The sequence below is a fragment of the Hemibagrus wyckioides genome, linkage group LG18 (assembly GCF_019097595.1).
Source record: "Hemibagrus wyckioides isolate EC202008001 linkage group LG18, SWU_Hwy_1.0, whole genome shotgun sequence".
NCBI lineage: Eukaryota > Metazoa > Chordata > Actinopteri > Siluriformes > Bagridae > Hemibagrus > Hemibagrus wyckioides.
In genome coordinates, this window is record NC_080727.1 from 18,078,313 (window position 1) to 18,100,419 (window position 22,107).

At 42.9% G+C, this 22,107-nt stretch overlaps 1 protein-coding gene across 1 annotated transcript; it reads left to right on the top strand.

Moving 5' to 3' along the window:
* Positions 1-724: 724 nt before the first annotated feature.
* On the top strand, positions 725-20,725 carry siah2l (seven in absentia homolog 2 (Drosophila)-like). Its single transcript, XM_058415285.1, has 2 exons — positions 725-1,301; positions 18,198-20,725. Exons 1-2 carry the CDS (start codon positions 849-851, stop codon positions 18,747-18,749), a joined length of 1,005 nt encoding a protein of 334 aa, XP_058271268.1. The 5' UTR covers positions 725-848; the 3' UTR covers positions 18,750-20,725.
* The last annotated feature ends 1,382 nt before the right edge of the window (positions 20,726-22,107 follow it).

Sequence of the window (22,107 nt, forward strand, 5' to 3'; positions counted from 1 at the left end):
CTCTACAACTTCATAGTTTATTCGTAAGTTAGTTGAACCTTAAGCCTTGAGGTTTGATGTATTTTGAGTTCTTTTCTGCATGATGTTTGTACAGAGCGATTATTTGAGTTACAGTGCCATTCCTGTCATCTGGAACCAGTCTGACCCCAACACTCAGGATGTGTTTGATGAACATCACATCCCAGTTATAGTTATGATAAGCTCCACTCTTCTCCTCTGGGAAGCTTTCCACTAGATGTTGGAGCGTACAGTATCTGTGGGGATGCGTGTTCATTCAGCCTCAAGAGCATTAGTCAGATTTTGGGATGTTGAGGAGACTCCAGTTCATCCCATAAGTGGTCAGAGTCAGGGCTCTGTGCAGGACAGTCCAGTTCTTCCACTTCCTCCAACCTTCACCTTGTCTTCAGTGATGGAGCTGAACATGGGCATTGACGTGCTGGAACAGGGTTTGGGAATCTTAGTTCCACTGAAGGGAAACTGTAAGGAAATTCTATACATTTGTGAGCTGCTGATTCTGTGAGACGAAGCACATGTGGGTATGGAGAGGGATGTCCACATACTTTCGGTCCTATTTATTAGAGTAACTTTCTTCCTACTACATGCCCCAAGTACGCACATAGAACCGTGGCCGTTACGTAACCTCGTCTGATTGGCTGAAAGCGTTCACGTCACACAGTCTGGCGTCAAATGGCATTGCGTCTCGCTCTCAAACCGTGGCGGCCATGTTGTTTCCGCGGGGGTTTGGGGGGGGGGAGTTCAAGTCGGAAGAAGAGACTGCGTCCGCTACCGTCGCTCCTATGTGTTGAACTCGCCGTTTTAACGCCGCGTAGCTTTTTAACCGCTTCGCCATGAGCCGTCCGTCCTCAGCGGGTGGTGCGGCGGGAGGACTCGGAGCCGGCAAAGCGGGAGGAAACAAGCACGGAGTCTCGGGAGGTGGAGGAGGTGGTGGTGCCGGAGGAGGAGCAGCGGCAGCCGCAGCAGCAGCGGTGGCAGCGGCGGCGGCGGCGGCAGCAGCTGGGGTGTCGGGCTCAGTGGCCGGCTCGGTCCCTGCGGTGGCTGCCGTGGCCTTGCCACACTCCGCCCTCGGTAGCCAGTCTGCGGAGCTCACGGCGTTGTTTGAGTGTCCCGTGTGCTTCGACTACGTGCTGCCCCCGATCCTGCAGTGTCAGGCCGGACACTTGGTATGTAATCAGTGCCGACAGAAGCTGAGCTGCTGTCCGACATGCCGCGGGCCGCTGACCCCGAGCATCAGGAACCTGGCCATGGAGAAAGTCGCGTCCACGCTGCCGTTTCCTTGTAAGGTAAGAACGAGGGATTTAAAAAGGAAAGAAAAGAAAACTTTCTCCATGTTTGTTTACACCACGGGAGCAATGACACTTCACCAGAAATGAGTTAAAACTTTACTGGATGTCTCATATCTCTTCACTTCCTACTACTAACATATCTACCTGTGTTTCCATCACCACCAGACAGGTAGTAGGCGTAGTTTGATGCTACAGGTGTGTGTATGTGTACTTCTTTTAACTTCCGGTTAAGTTGCCCTGATATTTCCTTCACTTCACCTTTCTTCCTTATTGCTTAAAAAGCTGTCAACACACCTCGGCCCTGACTGTCAGCTTAATTCTGACCACCAACTTCTGGTTATCTCCTTTTTATTCAGAACATCACCCCATCCTCTCCATGGTGTCTTTCCTAGCAACATGTCCCTCAACATTACACAGTCATAACATTAAAAACAAAACAAAACACAGGGTTTCAGTCCTGTATGGACACCAGCTTGGAGTAAGAGCTTCTCTAGATCTGTAGGAGGAGATTTGTCCTTCTTGATTGCTTTTGGAAGTTTCCCAAATCACTCTTGCGCTCATAACAGCAGGATATCTAGAGCGCCTGTTGTACAGAAACCATAACATGGCATGAAACATTGACCGGTATAACCAGGGAGTCTGGTGTTATGTTTATCAAAGATTTAAAGACAAAGATAACATTTTTTTTCTCCATCTTGTCAGTTTTTGTTCAAGGTCCAAGGTTTTTAGACTTTAATTACTTGCTAAAATCCTGACAGAAATATTCTCATGATTCAGAAAGGCATTTGTATGATGTGTGACCTCTCATTGCGTGTGTGTGTGACCTCTCATTGTGTGTGTGTGTGGTTTTGCTCATGAACTGCCAGTAATACAGAAAAAAACACCATTTCCATTGTCTCTTGCGTCGTAGCTAGGTGTTGCATGTGGTAAAGTCGCATAGAAGGCGTCGTTCTTTGTAACCGCACTGTAGCTCGTCTGACTGCATCAGTGCTGCATTAATGTTGTATCCTGTCTGTGTTGCCACACGACTCTGAAAGCCGATCGTGACACTTGGCCTGTGGGTAGTGTTTCTTTCCTCAGTACTGCTGATCTTACAGCAAGCTGATAGTCAAGACTTTTCCCACACTTCGAACCTTTGGCCGGTCTCCGGGGGTGCGATGCGGCGAGTCACGTTTGTGTGTAAATATATGTGGATAAGTGAAATTCTGTTGAAAGCCAGCATTGCTATTGGACGGATATACTCGGGTGTTTTGTCAAATGTTTTTGTTTGCTTTTCTAGATCGTCCTACGGCATATTCGCTGTCCCTTTATTCAGCCGTGGAGAGTTATATTTGCGCCCCCCACCTGGTCGTAAGTATGGTAAATGAAGTGCCAATAATGGAGGCCCACTGGGACAGGAATCACGCTGCCCCCCTCTCAAGCCATTAGAGTTTGGTTCATTTGCTTGTTTTTTTGTGGAAAACTACTCGAATTGTTAAAATCACAAGCAAAGGATTCTTCTTTTAAACTCTGAGCAATGAAGCATGTATGTATGTAATGTAAAGGATGAACTTATGATTATGTCCCACATATGCTGATGACGTCACACGATACGACTCGGATCTCAAACCTTCAGCAAATCTGTGTCAAAAAAAGAAAAAAACTGCAAGCTTCTATAAATATGACCGAGTTTGCTTGATTATTTGTAAATTTTTGCGATCGCAAAGTTCTGGAGGGATTGAGATCTGAATGTTTTCACTGGAGGTTGATGTGCAGCAGTATGGGACCTGTTGCCAGGGTTAATTTTTTTACCCCAAATTTTAGACGTTGCTGGAGGGAAACCAAGTTCTTGTTTGTAACTGAAGATAAAGGATGAGAAAATGTATTTTATAATAATCAAAGGTTTTTCAGGACCAAGTTTCAGGTTGTGTATGTGTGTGCGCGTATATTTCCCCCATTTTACAGATAATAAGATTCTAGCTCTTCCGTTCGACAGGAAACGCACCTGCTGTAGCGAAAGCAGTTAAACAAGCGTGTCTAAATCTGTTAAACCCTGTGGGAGAGACTGTTGTTGACTGTCAGATGTCTCTGAACAATTTCCCTAGACGCTAGCCTGTAAGTCAAATGTGCTAGCATTTCGACTTCATTTAGATTGAGGCTACGTCATTATTGCTTGTGTCGTCCGGCAGGATCGTCTTCTCCGCTCAGGAGGAGCCGCTGGCTAGAAACCTCTCTATCACTCAATATCTCTGCAGCCAGAAAAGTTATTGTCACAATAAGACGGCCTTCCAGAAATACACAGGTGCCTCTACAAGGTTTGTTTGTGACATCAGGGGATTTCTGAGAATTGTGCGTGAATTTGTGAAATGTGAGCCTGATAGCGGGGAATGATTATATTATGTATTAGTGAGTTGAAAAGTTGTTATTGACACAAAATCTCCTCCCCAGCAGCTTTTGTTTATGTACAAATCCTTATGCCTTTATTATCGCCACACATACGTTACAGCACAGTGGAATTCTTTTCTTCGCATATCCCAGCTGAGGAAGTTGGGGTCAGAGCGCTGGGGAAGCTATGATACAGTGCCCCTGGAGCAGAGAGGGTTAAGGGACTTGCTCAATTGCCCAGCAGTGGTGCTGGGGCTTGAACCCCGATCCTCCAATCAACAACCCAGAGCCTTAACCACTTGAGCCACCACAGCCCCCACCTTGTGTTTTCTTTTTTATTTCTTTTAATTTATTAGTCTATAATAATGAATGCATGTCCTGTTCACACCAGCTGGTGTTTTTAATTCAGTCTGATGTCAGAGCTTTGTGTCGAGAATGAAGGACGGACCGTCAATTAAACACGAGAGATCTGGAGGAAGAGGAAATGATGAGTGTGATTTGAGTCGGTTTTACTGTTATTGATCATTATTAACTGTCACACTGACTCAAAGTAGTATGAAACACAACCGTTTGCTTCGCTTGGTGGTGTTCTTGAGAATCCGAGTCACAGGTGTGGACGTGTCCAGCCATGTGAGTTAAGAATAACACGACTTTATGTTAATACGGTGCAGCATGCAGAGTGAAGACAGTAAAAAGTCCGTGACCTAAATGTTTTAAAACCCAGAAGGAAATTGAATTGTGCAATCGAGACCGGAGGAATTCTTTAGCGTGCGATTCAGAGCTCCGCCCCCAAAGAACAAGCCCAGAGTATTTGGGCCAAGTGTGAAATAAAAACTCCCTTGAACCTAAGGTCTATATGCACAGCTCCTTGTACACACAGGGTCGTTTTAAAGAGATGTACACAAACAGAAAGAGTTACACGGCACTGACACTGGAGACTCCTTCCTTCCTTGTGGACAGTCATGTTTTTCTTTCTGTAGGATAAATAGCATGTTTCTGCTGCTCCGTTTATTATTATGCTTTAGAGTCACTGGAGCGTTTGACTTGGCAAATGAATCGTTGCTATAGAAACTGTAACAAATTAGAATTAGCGCTTTAACATCAGCCCCGAAATTTGAAGTACAGCCAGCAGTACAGAGGACCACTGTTCCAGATGAAGAGCCAGTCAGGCCTGAGACACCAGTTAGGACATGGTTGTTTATCGAGAGCTGGGTCTCTCTCTCTCTCTCTCTTTCGTTCTCATTCTCTCTCTCTCACACACGCACTCTCTCTCATGCATTCTCCAACATGCTTCCTCGTTCTCCCTCTTTCACTTTCTCTCTCTCTCTCTCTCTCTCTCTCTCTCTGTCTGTCTCTCCCTCTCTCATATTCTCCCACACACTCTCTCATTCCAGTTTCTCTTTATTTCTCTCTTTCTCATTCTCTCCTCCTCTCCTCTTCTCTCCCTCTCTCGTATTCTCCCACACACTCTTTCATTCCAGTTTCTCTTTATTTCTGTATTTCTCTCTTTTACTCTCTCTTTCTCTCCTCCTCTCCTCTCCCCCCCCTCTCTCATTCGTTCTCATTCTCTCTCTCTTGTGCGCACTCTCTCTCTCACGCATTCTCCACCATGCTTCCTCATTCTCCCTCTTTCACTTTCTCTCTCTCTCTCTCTCTCTGTCTGTCTGTCTGTCTGTCTGTCTCTCCCTCTCCGATATTCTCCCACACACACTCTCATTCCAGTTTCTCTTTATTTCTCTATTTCTCTCTTTTTCTTTTTCTCTCCTCCTCTACTCTTCTCTCCCTCTCCCTTTCCCTCTCTCTCTCTCTCTCTCTCTCTCTCCTCTCCTCTCCTCTCCCCAGGGAATTAATGCAAGAACCTGTAATGTTTTTACGCATGAGTTGGATTAAAAGCCCATCTTAGCATCGTGCCCTCTGTATTTATTTTACCCAATCACAAAGCCTCCCTCTTCCTCCTCCTCTCCCCCCGCTGAGCTCTGGATTCTCCTGGCCTGTAATTAATTTCACAGATGAGTTGCTGCGAGGGCGATTCACTCGCCGGTGTGCAGCCGCAGGTGTGTAAGAGCCTTCCAGTTTCAGCACATCCGTGTCCTTCGCACCCCACTTTGAGATGAACGAGTTGAGCCCTTCTTCCATCGCCAGACGCCCCTTTAGCTTTTTCTGTCATCGTATGCTGTGTGTGGTGATGTTTAGAGGCTTCAGTACAATTACTGGGATGTTTAGATAGAAGCCAAAGTGGGAGCTCGTGTAGTTCATGTAATAACTTGTGATAATATAATATAATTATCTGTCATATATTAATCAATGTTTTGATAAATGCATCATAACGTAGCTGTTCAGTGAATGAATTATTGCATCTGTGTTAATATTAATGTAAACATCTGATCAAAATCATCATCATCATCATGGGGTGACCCTCTTTATCCTGACTGTGTGCTGAGCAGATTGCGGCTATGTATGCATCAGCTATGTGTGCGAGTGTTCTTGTGCAAGATCATGTGTGTGCTTGTGCGAGTGCATGTGTGCTCAAGAGTTTGTGTGTGCTTGTGCGAGTGTGCTTGAGAGCTGGTGTGTGCTTGTGCATGTGTGCTTGAGAGCTTGTGTGTGTGTGCTCGATAGCTCATATATGTGCTTGTGAGCACGTGTGTACTTGTGCGAGTGCATGTGTGTTTGTGTGAGTGTGCTTGAGAGCTCCTGTGTGCTTGTGTGTGTGTGTGTGCTCGATATCGCATGTATGTGCTCGTGAGCACGTGTGTGCGCTAGTGCGAGTGCATGTGTGCTAGAGAGCACGTGTGTGCTAGTGCGGGTGTGTGTGTGCTTGAGTGTGCGAGAGTGTGTGTGTGCCTGCAAATGTGTATGCGAGTGTGTGTGCACGTGCAAGAATGTGTGTGAATCTGCTCACTGCAGGCAGAGTGGATAATTAATTGCTTTGGCTAAATGGCAGTAATGAAGCATTTAGTCTTGGGGTCTGAGTGGGGTGGAGTTTAAAGCTGTCAGTGGGCAGAGTTTAAACTCTGTAGAGGGCTGAGTGTAAAGCCTATGGTGGGCGGAGTTTAAAGCTGTGGGTGGGCGGAGTTTAAAGCTCTATAATTCCTAGGATTTGTATATACCCGGTGTGTCTAAAACATTTTTTAATGAATGCTTTTTGAGCACCTTTAACAGATTTAATTTATTATTTATATTTTTTTACAAGTAATTTTCTACATTTAATCACCCACTTCCAGTCAGTCTTACCTGTTCCACTTAGCACACAGATCAGCGTTTAAATCATGGAGGACGAGCTCGAGGGGGAGCCGGTTTGGATTAATGGTTCCAGTCAATTGGCTCTTACTCTCTCTTTCTTTTTTTTCCCTCCTCTTTTGTCTTTCTCTCAATCGTTCCTGAGCAGCTGCGGCTTCAGCCTGTTGCCTGTTGTGTTAACGGATCTTTCTAATCGGAAACCATTTTGAGTGATGGAGCCTGGAACAGGGAAAGCGCAGTCGGAGACACAAATCAGGGAGCACTGTGGCTCTGGACGGCTCCTAAGACAGAGAGACAGAGAGGGGGAGAGAGAGAGACACAGAGAGGGAGACAGAGAGATCGTGACAGACAGCGAGAGAGAGAGAGACAGACAGACAGACAGACAGACAGAGAGAGGGAGACAGGCCGCAAGTGTGACAGACTGCGAGAGGCAGAGAGATAGACAGACGGCGCAAGAGAGAGAGAGAGAGACAGACAGACAGAGAGAGACAGAGAGAAAGAAGACTCAAAGGCAAGAAGCAGTTAGTCACGACCGGGTTCAGTGGGATAAAAGCGTATTTGGGCTGCTCTCTGGAGCTTGCAGCGATGTTAATGATGTTAGTGGCAGTCGGACCGAGCGCCCGGAGGCTCAGAGGCAGGTCTCAGAGGGATTTGTCGTGAATAAATAATAGTGTTTTCTCATAGAGATAGAGGCTGTGATGTAGCTGAGATTTTACAGCGTGTAGCGATGCCACTGCTCTGATCCTCAGGACAAAATAGCTGGACTGACATCAGTGGGGGGAAAAAACCTAATTTAATTCCATGATTTAATAAACTGAAGAGACTGGAAATGGATTTGGAAATGTTTACATAAAGACTTTTTTTTGTTTGTTTGTTTGCCTTGATTTTATTATATCCGAATTCTCTATTCTGATTGGTCATAAGTTGTGATATTTCCCTATAACGGCGCACTACGTATTTATTCTGCTGTTCTGATGTTATTGTTTCCATAGTAAAAGCTCATACACCGGGGCATGCCCAAAGTGCTTACACTGGAGACTTATTCCATCAAGAGAGAAAAAGCCACCACATGCAAGATGAATTAAAACACAGTTCCTAAATCTTGTTGTTGTTGTTGTTGTTGTTGTTATTATTATTATTATTATTATTATTATTATTATTATTATTATTATTATGCCTTAGATTATGTGGAGCATCTGCTGTAGTATACACTGTTACTATGGAAACGATAATGTATTAGTACGTTAGTTTTCACACACACATATATATATATATATATATATATATATATATATATATATATATATATATATATATATATATATATATATATATATATATATATATATATATATATATCAGATTCGAGCATTTAGTCCATATAAACATGGTGGTGTTTCTTATAAATCTGCAGTGTGACATGTTTTTGTGTGAATAAACAGAGCTGGGGTTTTGTAAAAACAATTATTTCCAGTCATTTTTATTATATATTTTTTGTGCTGCAGGTCATAATAAAGTGAAGCTTAGTAGTTTTTAAAAATAATTAAATATGCAGGGTGAAGAGGTGAAGAAGATACAGGAGTTTAAGCACTTGGGGTCAACAGTCCAGAGTAATGGAGAGTGTGGGAAAGAGGTAAAGAAGTGAGTGCAGGCAGGTTGGAATGTGTGAAGAAAGGTGTTGGGAGGAGGTATATGGATGGAATAAATGAGGATATGAAGCTGGTGGGTGCAAGTGTTGAGGATGCAGAAGATAGGGATAGGTGGAGAGAGATGATTCGCTGTGGAGACCCCTGAAGGGAAAAGCTGAAAGAAGAAGAAGAGCGTTTCTCAGTGTCTGCGTCCTCTGTAATGATCTCCAGAAGATTTATCTTAATGAAATAATAAATTTTAATTAAAGAAGTGAAGCCGCAGGAAGCTGTAGTACTGCCATCACCGAGTACGAAAATAGTTCCTGATAGGAAAGGAATATAATTCAGCTGTGGTGTGGTGATACAATTTATATGTATGTATGTATTTATTTATTTTTGTCAGTGTATATATGTGTTTATTGTGTATCCCATCAATATCTCAGGATTTCTTTAGAGGTCATGATTTTATTATTTTTTAATTTATTTTCAGAGGTCATTTGGTCGATATCCATCGATCAGTAATCACCTTTAGATCAGATGCAGCGCTTAGGCAGGTTTTTCTTGGGAAAAATTCCGCATGCTGCTGCCGCATGTAGGATGGAACAAAAAAAACGTCTCAGGGTGTCGAGGTATGAATCCTCTGTACTCCTCTCCTGGCGTGTTGCCTTTTTGAAGTGTAGGGTTTTTTCTCCTTCATCCTGTGCCTCCTGTATGAAGCTGTATAATGAATAGAGAGCAAGATAAAAGCTTTCAGGCAGATTCTGAGAGCCATTCTGAGAGTGACTCCCACTCGAGATTTTGGTGATGCGAAGAGAATCCGAGACGCTCCTCTACATTCATGCAAATTTCATTTTTAGTAATTTTTAAAAAATATATATTTCCTTTTTAATTTTTGATTACATGTAAAGTTTTCTGTTTTGTTTTTTAAAAACAAATTTATTTTTATTTTATTTTTTTAATTGATTTTTTTTAAATCTTTTTTAAAATTAATTAATTAATTTATTTATTTATTTTTACATATTTAGATTTTTATCGCCACCTCCATCTGCTCCACTTGAAGCCCAAGAGGGTGGGGGAAGAGAAAATAATTTCCGAATGTGTGTGTGTGTGTGTATATATGCATGTTTAACCGTGTTGTGTGTGTGTGTGTGTGTGTGTGTGTGCGTTGGCGAGCTGCCAGTCTCTTCCCATCTCCTAGCGAAGTCCTTGTACTGAGTGGTGATTTGATTGACAGCTAGCCGCTCTGTTTGAGGTGTCTTACAGGCAAATGTCTGAGCTGCCCGGAAGCCTGATGATGATGATGATGATGATAACATCTGCACTTTAGATTGCTTTCAGTTATTGATCGCACCCGGGGCATCATATAAAATATGCATATAAATTTGTACATCTGTTGGCATGTTGAGTGGGCGAGCAAGCTGAGAAATGTAGTAGGAATTAGGCTTGTGGAAGCCAAAGACAAAATAATGAGCATTTCCACAAAAAATGAGAGAAAACTAACATGAAAAATGTTTGAAGGCTTAGAAAGTGTTTATTACCTCTGTGTATGGAGACTATAGGAATAATAATAATAATAAATAAATTAATAAATAATAATTAATTAAAATAACAATAGTAGTAATAATAATAAATAATAATAGTCATAATAATAATAATAACAGTACATTTTCAGTAAATTTCTTGTCCACATATCTGATTTGCTGTGTAAGTTTTTCCCCCATTCTGAATTTTCTGGAACATCCATAAATTTTCCTAACCTTAACGTTAAATATATACCTGTCTAATGTTCGCCAAGTCAAACATACTTTCACACAAATGAACTCAAAACATGCTTCATTTAGGGTGACAAAGCGATGAGGGGAAGGGGCGGGGCTTCCTGTTAATATTCAAGCTGAAAAGCTTTGTGCAAATCATTCCAGGTTCACGTGTCAAATGACTCATCCCCTGTGTTATTAAGTGAGAAAGCGAGGGCTGCTCTTTTAGAGCGATAACTCATACTGTCCTGCTCCCAAGTTAAATCGTGGACATCCCAAGTTAAATCCGCGTAAACGCCACCGGGCATCATGTACATGTTATTTCACACTGTCCCAGTAGGAATGACGGATATGTACACGGTTTTTAGAGAATGTGCCGTTTTGCTGAATCAGGAGCCATTAAATTTGGAGGACTGCTACTGGACCGTGAATCCACAGACATCAGCACTTAATAACATTCGCTTCATTTCTCTCGCGCCACCATTCTGCCGTTCTCCCCAGAGCATCTTTCATCTCTCATTAAGGGGGCCTAATTGAAACACCCCCACCGCCCTGCCTCACGTAAGCGAGATGAAGAGAGAGGCACACAGACAGACCGAGAGAGACACAAACACACACACAGACAGACCGAGAGAGACACAAACACACACACACACACAGACCGAGAGAGAGAGAGAGAGAGAGAGACACACACACACACACACAGACAGACAGAGAAAGAGAGACACACGCCTCAGAGAGAGAGAGTCACAGACAGAGAAAAAGAGACAGAGAGAGTCACAAACACAGAAAAAGAGACAGAGTTAGAGACACAGAGTCACAGAGAGAGACTGGGTGAGTCACAGACACAGAAAGATACACAGAGAGAGAGAGAGTGAGAGAGCGAGTGCATATGCCAGTGCAGCTCCTTTAATTGTAACCTCGCGATTGTGCTGCCACTTTCACTCTGCAGCTAAAAATAGATTGCCTTTCCCACTGCAGGGAAGCCAAGAGGTGTCAAGACTATCTCTGTGTGTGTGTGTGTGTGTGTGTGTGTGTGTAGAGAGAACATAGCAGGGAAGGTTTAGTTGTTTACAATGCAGCAGGAGTCACCGTGTCCATCACTGAGGTAAAAGCCGTCTCTGGAGCTCATCTCGTGATCTCTTGGCCTCGGCTGCAGGAGACGCGATGAGATGAAAGATGATGGCGGATTTCTGGAAAAGCTCGTTACCAGAGGACAGAGAGATGCAGAAACCAGGAAGGACCAAGGAGAGAAAGAGTGAATGCAAAGGCAACTTCGGCGGGTTTGGCAGCTAGGCTGTCTGAATTCTAAACACACACACACACACACAATAAATACATTTATTCATTCATTTATTCATTTAATCAACAAATAGAAAATGTACACAAAAGTGACCGTTTCAGATCCCTAAACATCTGCAAGGGAACAGGAGATGTAAGGGGAGAGATGGCGGGGAACCACTTGCTAACTGACACACACACACACACCATACAGAGCGATCCTCCTCCTCCTCCTCCTCCTCTTTGCCCCCTCCCGTCTTGTGCGAGCGTTATGCCAGTGCTGCAGTCCAGAATGTTTTTCTTCTCCGGCGAATCGTCACACACACTCCGGAGCAGAGAGCCGAGGAGAAACTGAGCGAGATCGAGAGGAGCGATAGACGAGTGAACGTGCGTTTATCTGGAAAAAGCAGCTTTTGTGTGTTGGTGTGTTAGGCAGTAGTAGGTTGTTAATATTTTTACCTGACTGAGTGTACAGGTTGAAATTGTGTGTGTGTGTTGGAGGTCTTTGGCTGGATCTCTCTCTCTCTCTCTCTCTCTCTCTCTCTCTCTCTCAGCTTGAGATCAGGATTTGTTCTGTTGACTTGACAAATTGATTGGCTCGCTGTGGTGCCGGACTGCTCTGTGTGTGTGTGTGTGTGTGTGTGTGTGTGTGTGCGCGCGTGTGTGAGCAAACTGCTGCCGTGTCTCTCTAATGACTGCACGCGTACTCTGTGTTTTGGTGCTAGAGGAGAAACAGATGTCCTCTCCAGGTTTCTCGTTGCAGGACACGCTACATCTTTGTCAGTAAGCGAAGGAGAGGAAACAGAGTAATTACTTATTTCTGTCTCTGACACACACACACTGACACACACACGTGGCAGTGCTTTGTTTGGGTGAGTGAGTGTGTTGCATTTCTGTCGCTTTCTTGAAGACCTTTTCCTCAGATCTTGTAGTGTTTTTTTTTTTTTGTTTTTTTTGGTTGGGTTTTTTTTTTTTTTCTTGGCCAGCTAGATTTGTTTACGACGTTGCTGATTTCCTGGAGATTGTCCGGGTCAGCCGAGTGTGTGTAGTGTAGTGTAGTATAGTGTAGTGTGTGACGGACCATGCTGTGTCCGGCTTCGTGCCTCCCTCTCCTGAAGGAGCTGTCTCAGTGGCGCTGTTTGCTCGGTTGGCATCGTCAGCGCGGCGTCTGTGCCCCGAGTTCCAGCCGTCCCGTGTGTCCCACCAAACCGCTGCCTGAGAGCGAGGTGAGTACTGAGTCCCTGAGGAAGCATTTCAGGTCCCTCAGAGCATTTCATCATCCACCTTCTACACTCAGGAACACATCGGCTCATCACCTCTGCCTATTCATTCTATAGGCTTTCAATGTTTATATATATATATATATATATATAAATATATATATATATACATACACACACACACACACACACGTCATTTTATCTCTAAATTGAGGTCTTTTATATTGTTGTACTTTTTTTTTTTTTTTTAAATGTTTAAAATATTAAATATTTTTCATTTTTTATTTAATTATTGATTTATTTATTTCATTTTTTAATTTAATTTAATTTTTTATTTTATTATTATTATTTTTTTTAAACCTGTGTGGACTTTCAGTAACGGTGTCATTTCTTTTCTGATACCAAAATTTAAGCGTCTGTCCATTTCCGATATTTTATTTATTTATTTTTTCTTGAAAGTGAAGCGATTCACGGCTAAACACACAAATCGGCTGCTCCGTAAATATGAGAAATATAATAGAAAAAAATTGGAATGAAATCAATTTTAACAAAAAAACAACAGTCAAAAAAAAGAAGAAACAATATTGTGGTTACAAAAACAAAAAAAATGGTGGGTCGGATATTGGAGAAAAGAAAATGATGAATTTTTAAATAATTTATTGTATTCGATTTATATGCAAAAGCCTGCTGTTTTGTGGGAGTTGTGTTTTTATCTACATGATGAAATTTTAAAAAATATTTATTCTTATTTTTTTTTAAATAAGAATTATTAAAAATTATTTATTTATTATTTATTGTTATATAAACTCGTTTGAATTTCTAGAATTGAATTGAATGTGACCTACATGACATGATGCAGTCGGTTAATAAAGGATTGGTGTTCAGTGACAGAAAAGCAGTCTGGACTGTAATAACTTCCCCGTGGTGCGCCTGGCCCTGTGGCTTTGGATCACGTTTATGAGAAACAGTGACACGATGGAAAAGTCTAATCACGTGAAAGGGGGAGCTTGGATTCCGAGTCCATCCAGTCTTTCTAATCCAATTACCTCAGCTCTGAAACTTTTAGCTGGATTGCTATCGATTCCAGATTAGCTAGCGCTTCCCTGAGGAGGCGGCTCCGCCCCGTCCTGCCATGCTCCGCCCACAGAGTCCCGGTACTGATGGGGGGGGATCAGATTCCTGCCATCTGCATGAACTGTGTGTGTATTTTTGGGAGGAAAGATGGGTGTAGTTCTGATTTCCCAGATGCCTTGGAGTCATATAGTCACTACACTGAGAAGCTCCTGAGACGTGCTGTGGTTCTCTCTCTTTCTCTTTCTCGCTCTCTCTCTCTCTCTCTCTCTGACTCTTTCTCCCTCTCTGCCCCCTGACTCTATCTATCTATCTATCTATCTATCTATCTATCTATCTATCTATCTATCTATCTATCTATCTATCTATCTATCTATCTATCTATCTATCTATCTATCCCTGACTTTATCTCTTTTATCTCTTTTTCTTTATCACTATCTTTCTCCCTCTGACTTTTTCTTTCTCTCTCTCTCTCTCTCTCTCTCCTGTCTCTGTCTATCTATCTATCTATCTATCTATCTATCTATCTATCTATCTATCTATCTATCTATCTATCTATCTATCTATCTATCTCTCTTTTTCTTTCTCTTTCTTTTTCGTCTCTTTTTCTTTCTGTCCCTCTCTCTGTTTGTGTTTCTCTCTTTGTCTCTCCCTCTTTCCCTCGCTCTCTCTCTCTCTCCCCCTCCCTCTCCCTCCCCCTCCCTCTGTGTGTGTGGTGACAGTAATGATGGCATTGTGAATGTTTCAGGTTTTCTCTCATGGGTCCTGAGTCCACACACACACACACACACACACACACACGCAGCTGTGTGCGACTCTCGCTGACACTTGATGGAGAGCGTAGGTCACCTCGTCGTTCCGCTCTGACAATCAATCGTGTCCCAGTTTATCTTCATGGGCCAGAAAGCTGAAGCTGAACATTGAAATAAAACGTGTAAAAAGCTTCTGCTGGAGAATTTCAGACGTGGAATCTGATCTGTTTTAAAAAAAGATTTTTTTCTTTAAGCTGGAAGCATAAGATTTATACAAAACCGACAGTTTTGAGGTGCAGGAGGAAGAGAAGAAACAAAGGAAGAGGGAGAAAAGATTGTAAGGGAGCATAGGAAGGACATGAAGGAGGGATAATTAAAAGGAGGGAAGAAAAGAATGAAAGGAAAGGAAAAACAGAAAAAAATTGAAAGAGAATAGGAGAGAAGGGAAAAAATGGAAGGCACAAAGGGAAAGAAAGAAGAAAAGATTAGAAGGAAAAAAGAAAGGAAGTAAAGAACAAATGAAGGTCAAAATTCAGGAAGGTAGGAAAAAGGAGAATAAATGAAAAAGCAAAGGAAAGAAAGAAAGAGGGAAAAACAGAAGGCAAGGATGGAAGGGGAAAAAAGGTAAAGAAACAAAGGACAGAAATGAAGTGAAGGAAAGAAGAAAAGAGAGAAAGCTGACCTTTTTCGAATAAATAATTCAGGAAAGTGAACTAGTTTTCGGCGCAGTTTTAAAGCCAGTGTTTAAAGTGAAGCTTTTCTCTCAGGCTGTACTTCACTTTGGGGAAAAATCCTGTTACTTTTATACTGATTGCAACAAAAGGTTTCTTTTGGATTTCAACAAACGATACAATCAATGCAAAGGATGAGAGAGAGGGAGAGAGAGAGAGAGGGGGAGAGAGAGAGAAGAGGGAGCATTACTGGAATATTTACAGTATATTTAATATTCTGCAATCGAGATGTAATATATGCCCTGTTTTGAATACAGCTTCAAACAAAAAGAAACATGCTTGACCTCCGAACGTAGTGCCGCTGGTTAACTGACCTCATGGGATGTGATTTGCAACTTAAATGCGGAAATGTGTCAATAATTTAGTAGCCAAGCTTCACACGCTTCATGAGGCAAGGCGAGTCTGGCAAAGAGTCAGGCTGTACACGAAAGCGAATGCCAAGTGAGGCCTCCTGGAGCCACTGCCTTAATTAAAATAAAAGCGCTAGAAGGAAGCTCAAGGTGGAGCGAGGACGGATGGTGGGGTGAAGGGGTGAAGGGTTGGAGATGGGATCAGCAGCTACACCCGCTGGTGACGATACCTTCTGATTTCGTGATACAAGATTAATTACCCTGGTGGCTCCTTGATTTTATCCAGACTTGAGGTCTCAACATGTGTGTGTGTGTGGAGAGATGATGGAAGCTGCAAACATCTCAAGAACCCATAAGCATCTCTGACACTCTATATTCCAAATCCAGGAGCTAATTCCCCTCGTTCATATCCTCTCCTTTTCAGCTCAAGTAAGCTAGAGAGCGAGAAGGAGCTACAGAGGGGAGGGCTTTATCACCATCACACTGCTTGCAGGATTACTGCACAAAATCCTGCCTCCTTCTAATTAAAAAGAAAGATAAGAGCCAATTGACTTTGATCCCAGAATGACTTTTACCTCAAGAATCATTTGAGCCAGAGTTGAGGAATCCAAAAAGGATTAGCGAGATGACTTGACTTGCAGGGCATTTGGACGTTGGCCAGATATTAATGAAAATGAAAAACAGTTAGAGTCACAAATTGGACACATGCAAGACATGAGATAGAACAGTTCTGTTGTTCCTTGGACACTTGATGGATGAGGTGACCTCGGTAAACAGTGGTACTGGTCTCCGGGAACTCGTGGGATGCTGGATAACGACCGTCAGTCAAAGATCAGTTTATTGCCAGTAACTCAAGGCCATTCTTTTACATATCGTGCCTGTTATATAGTATTCTTTGTATACATCGTCGGCTACTTGATCGAACAATCACACCCGTGTTCTTGTTGGACATCCCATTCCAGATTTATTACCTTTTTATTCTCTTCTAGGAAGGCTTTCCACTAGATATTATATCTGATTGAACACAAATCCCCACAGCCATGCTCCAAGAGCAGTAGTGAAAGAAGGATTCAGGACTGACGTTGGGATGTTGAGGAGACTCCAGTTCATCCCAGAGGTGTTTTAATGTGGTTGAGTCAGAGTCAGGGCTCTGTCCAGGACACTAGAGTTCTTCCATGACCATCCTTTGAGCTGGCTTTGTACTATTTCGTGGGGATTGTCAAGGTGGAACAGGTTTGAGTTTGAGTGAGAGGAAATGCTACATGTGCAACGGGTCAAGAACTACATATAGATGTGGCGTGTGATGATCAGGTGTCCACATACATTTGGCCGTATTAGTGTAGGTCTTTTCAAGTGAATTTTGGAATCCGAGCCCTAGCTTGCTCAGGTGGAATGAATCCAGACAGCATGGTATGTCTAAACATTTCACTTCTCTGTAGGTGAAATGCGTTAACCTTGCAGGCTCACTGAGATTTCCATCATCAACATCATCTCCGAAATAATTACCAAAGGTCTAGTGATTTCCTCAACTCATTACCCATTTTCCCTTAAGCTCCTTTACCCGTCTTTGTCCTCTTGTTCCCTGTGGGTCACACGTTTTTAATAGCGTACTAAACCCAATGAACAACAGCTTATTTTTGCTACTGGGCTAAGCTGATGATATTCCTGGAAAAAGATCCGGTTATCTGGTTATTGCAGGATTTGCTCCCTTCGTTGATACTCTAGTCCAAATCCCCTAGTAGTTGTTGCCTGAAACGTGCACCGTGACTTTGGGGAGCTGACTTGCAGTGCTTGCATTTCCATTAAAAGGTTCATGTTTGACCTTCAGCAGTCCTTCCTGCCTTAATAATCAAGGGAAGAGCCTTGCTATCTCCCAGAGCAATTCATTTTCAGGTGACTGCCCTGGTCCCTCCCACTCGTATTTCCTAACAATTCTTCCCGTCATCTACATTTAGAGAATGAGGACTTGACCTTTCATGACCCAATTCAGAGCAAGACTTGCATGTGGTGTAGGATGTAGTACACGTGACCCTACTGATACTGCCACTATAACTAATTTACAGACTTCCATCTCACTTGTCTTGGAACTGGTTGAAACCTGTATCCTTCATCTGTCCAACCTCCATCCCTCCAATTTCTTTTTCTTTTATACCTTCTTTGTTCTGCCCCATCTTCCTCTTCTCTTTACACTCAGCTCAAATCCTAGGTTACCCAGTGTGTTGAATTTTATAAATGATTCCGTCTGATCTTCATCCCTTTTATTGTTCAGCCATCTTCACTCTGCTCCATGCATTCTTTTGATGATTTGTCTTTTTCTTTCTTTGTTATTTGGAAGCCTGGTTGGTGCATAAGTCAGGCCTTCTGGTAGGCTACATGAGAGTTTTTTTTTTAAAATTCACTAAAATGCTAAAATTGATAGGAACATGGAATATGGTATATTCCAGTAAAAGTAAGTATTCCATATTTGACGCATTTGCTTTCTTCTTCTCTCCCTCTCTGTAGTATGCTTCGGCGGGTTGCCTGCTGTCGCTGCACCACAGCGAGAAACCAGAGCACGAGGAGGTTTGCGAGTTCCGCCCGTACACCTGCCCCTGCCCGGGCGCTTCTTGCAAATGGCAGGGCTCCCTGGAAGCAGTCATGCCCCACCTCATGCACGCCCACAAATCCATCACCACACTGCAAGGCGAAGACATCGTCTTCCTGGCAACAGACATCAACCTGCCTGGCGCGGTGGACTGGGTCATGATGCAGTCCTGCTTCGGCCACCATTTCATGCTGGTGCTGGAGAAACAGGAGAAGTACGAAGGCCACCAACAGTTCTTTGCAATCGTGCTCCTCATCGGTACTCGCAAACAGGCTGAGAACTTCGCCTACCGCCTCGAGCTGAACGGCAACCGCAGACGGCTTACGTGGGAAGCCACACCGCGGTCTATTCACGACGGCGTAGCCGCAGCGATCATGAACAGCGACTGCCTCGTCTTTGACACCTCCATCGCCCACTTGTTTGCCGACAACGGCAATTTGGGCATCAATGTGACCATTTCCATGTGCTGAGGTGGTCCAAACTCCAGAGCGGCTTTCCCAGCGATTGACTGTTGTGCCACGACAGGGTGGAGGGTCGGTTAGGAAGAATGGCAGGTTGGGAGATGTATACATTTTGTGTATGTGTCTTTTCAAGAATTGTTCCTCGCAAGATGGCGCACAAATGGCTTCAGTCGGGGTTAAGATCCGGAGCCTGGCCCTGTCTACAACCGCAGCCAAGACGCCCCATGCTGTGGTCCTGACGCTGAAGCCAGGCCTGACGACGGGCCTCCAAGAGTTTTCTCCACGAAAATCATAGCACGGCTGCTTCACACCACATACGTGTGACAAAAATTTTGCACTGACTTTTCAGATCGAACCATGACTGTGTAGATGCTAAGAGTTTGCAGCTCCCAGTAACTAAATGGTGTACATGGTGGAAATAAAGTTATCTTCACTGCACTTGTGAGCCACCAGCTCTGTCAGGCCAATGCATGACTTGCATATTCATGGTTAGGTTGTGTTTATACATGTTTATCTTTACTCACATCACCACTGGATAATCACGGAACCTTCACCTGGTGTGAACGATGGCCAAGCAGATGTTTCCCTCCAAACCCCAGAGCCGAGCTTTCCATCGTTAATCAAGTGAAATAAATACAGCCAGTTTGTCTCGAGCTTTTTCCAGCCATACGCTATTCCTCATATCACTGAAATAAATCTTCTCACATACTGTATGATCTTGATACTTGAATGTTTTGGAACTGTGGTACTCCGGACTCGGTATCATACGGTCCTAGTCCGGTTCCTGGTGACTGCACGTAAACATTATCAGTCTGCATGCTATCGGCTAAATGCTAACTGTTCTCGGATGCACAGGCACTGCATTGGAGTGGTTCAGGGTTTCAGGATTGCCTGTGTTTTTGTTCCCTACCTAATTTTTTATTTTTATTTTCCAAAAGGATGATCGGTTACAGTTTGTAAATATTGACAGAAAAATAGTTTATTTGCTGTGTGCTATTGTTATGTCTCTTTAAATGGGTTGTTTAGTCTAGCTTGATTTGTGATCCCGCTTTTTAAACTGCAACTCCGAGATTATTTTTGTTTTTTATTTTTGTTTTTGTGTTTGTTTTTTTCTTCTTCTTCTTCTTCTTCTAGGTGAATCAACCTTGCAGCGCCTTACTTGTATACAACCACAACCTTTCAGAGCCCATCAGGGCTCCTGCTGAAATTCAGGTCTGTAATCCAGGACTCTGATTTAAGAGCCTTATTCATAAATAATGGCATTAATGGGGAAAAAAAAAGATTGTGCAACATGCATTAGAAAACCTCCAGAAGTCCACAGCAGTAGCCTAGACAAAAAAAAAAACAAATCCCAAACCTCTACACAAATACCTCTGATGTCAAACACGTCTGTAAGTGGACTCGATCCCTGGACCCTGGTGGTCTTGGGTTAAACGATTCACTCATCCTTCTCTTTCTGTTACTCTTATTTAAATATGTAAATGTCGGTTTTTATTGTTTCCTCCGGGGATGCTAACCAGTTGTTTGTGTTAACGGACTTTGTGTTAATGTCGGTGTAAGACTTGAAGGAAACGTTAAGGTTTATCCCCCCCCCAAAATACGCTTTGAATCACCCAGTTGCCATGGTAACCTGATATCGCAATCAGAACCACGGATAATAGAGCACAGAAGTGGCATTCCAGGCATTCATGAAACCCACAGTGATGCTAAATTACACACAATCCTGAGGATTCTCCTGCAGATCGAGACCCGTTTTGGCAAAAATGACACAAATATCACAAAGCTATTTCGACAATAGTCCATGCTTATTATTTAATGTCTAAATAAATAACTTCAGACTGGGAAAAAAGGAAAATTATATTCGAATCAATAAATTATTAAATAATATTTTAAAGTTAAGAATTGATGATTCTTTGAAAGAAATGTATGATTTTTGTGATCAGATCTGTAATAAACATTAACAGCTACACTGTTTTTTATCTTAAGTGAGGAATCAGAAGTCTTTACTGTCTATCAAACCTCCTCTGAACTAAAGTATGGTTTTACACTCTACGATTATCCTCCAGATTTCCTTAGACCCGAGTTGAGCTCAGTGGCTCGGTATACTCGCTCTAGCTAGTTCCTCATGGCCATCTTCCTTTGTCTAATATTTTTGATTTGTTTTGATGAGAAACTTTCTATGTATTAGCAAATTATTAGCTGTATACACTCACTAGATCCATCTCTGCTAATTATTTCCAAATAAGTGGTCATATATGACCAGATGAAACCTATGGTATTTGTGCATCAGACAGTGAATCTAGATCAATTACAAGTAAAAAAATTAATGTGTGTGGGTTTGAGTGAGGAACTGAGAAATGTCAGAGCACAAGGACCATACCGTTGGTCTGATGGATTGTTCGAGCTGATCACGGTTACTGCGGCCTGCAGAATTCGCATTGCTCACTGTTGTTGTAATCGCATTTAGGTGTCTGTCGTACCCATTGACGGCCGTTTTAGTTCTGTTGTGACCATAGAAAGCTAATAAGAAAGACCTGAAAGAGTTCTACCAATAGGAGGACAGTATAGTCAGCAAGGGACCCAAAAAAAAGTAATGGACGGGGAAAATACACCCTCGTTACCTCAAGCTCACTTCCTTATTCTGTGTGAGCTTTTCTAGCTTTTAGATTGATGACAGTTTGCTCGAAGATCTTGTACAGCATGATGAGGAACAATCTGTTCATCCTGGAGCTCTGAAAATCCCAGTCTTTAGATTCAGATCGTGGTGGATCTCGCTTGGGGGCATCACAGTGGCCTTACAGCAAGAAGGTCCTTGGTTCGAATTCCGGGTTCGAACAGGCAGGGAGTTTGCATGTTCTCCCCGTGCCTGTGTGGTTTTACTCCAGTTTCCTCCCACAGTCCAAAAATGTACATTAGGTTGATTGGTAATACTAAATTGCCCATAGGAATGTGTGAGAGTGTGTGTGGTTCTCTGTCTATATGTGTGACCCTGTGATGGACTGGCGACCTGTCCAGGGTGTACCCCTGCCTTTAATGTGTGCCAGGATAGGCTCCAGCAGATCCCCGTGACCCTAATTAGGAATAAAGCGGGTATAGAAAATGGATGGATAGATCTCATTTGTTGGATGTTTAACCAAGGTGATCTACAAGTCCACTCGAGGGACCCACTTCTGGGATTTGAACTGGGAACCTTCTAGAACAGAATTGAGTGAAATCTCCTCAAAGCTTTTTTGTGTGTGTGTGTGTTTTTTTTTATTATTTACCCTGAGGAAAAGATTTCTGTAGAAACACCTCCCCACAGCCTTCGTGCACCACAAACACCTCACAGCTAACCAGGGTCTCTATTTCCTTTTTTTTTTTTTTTTGT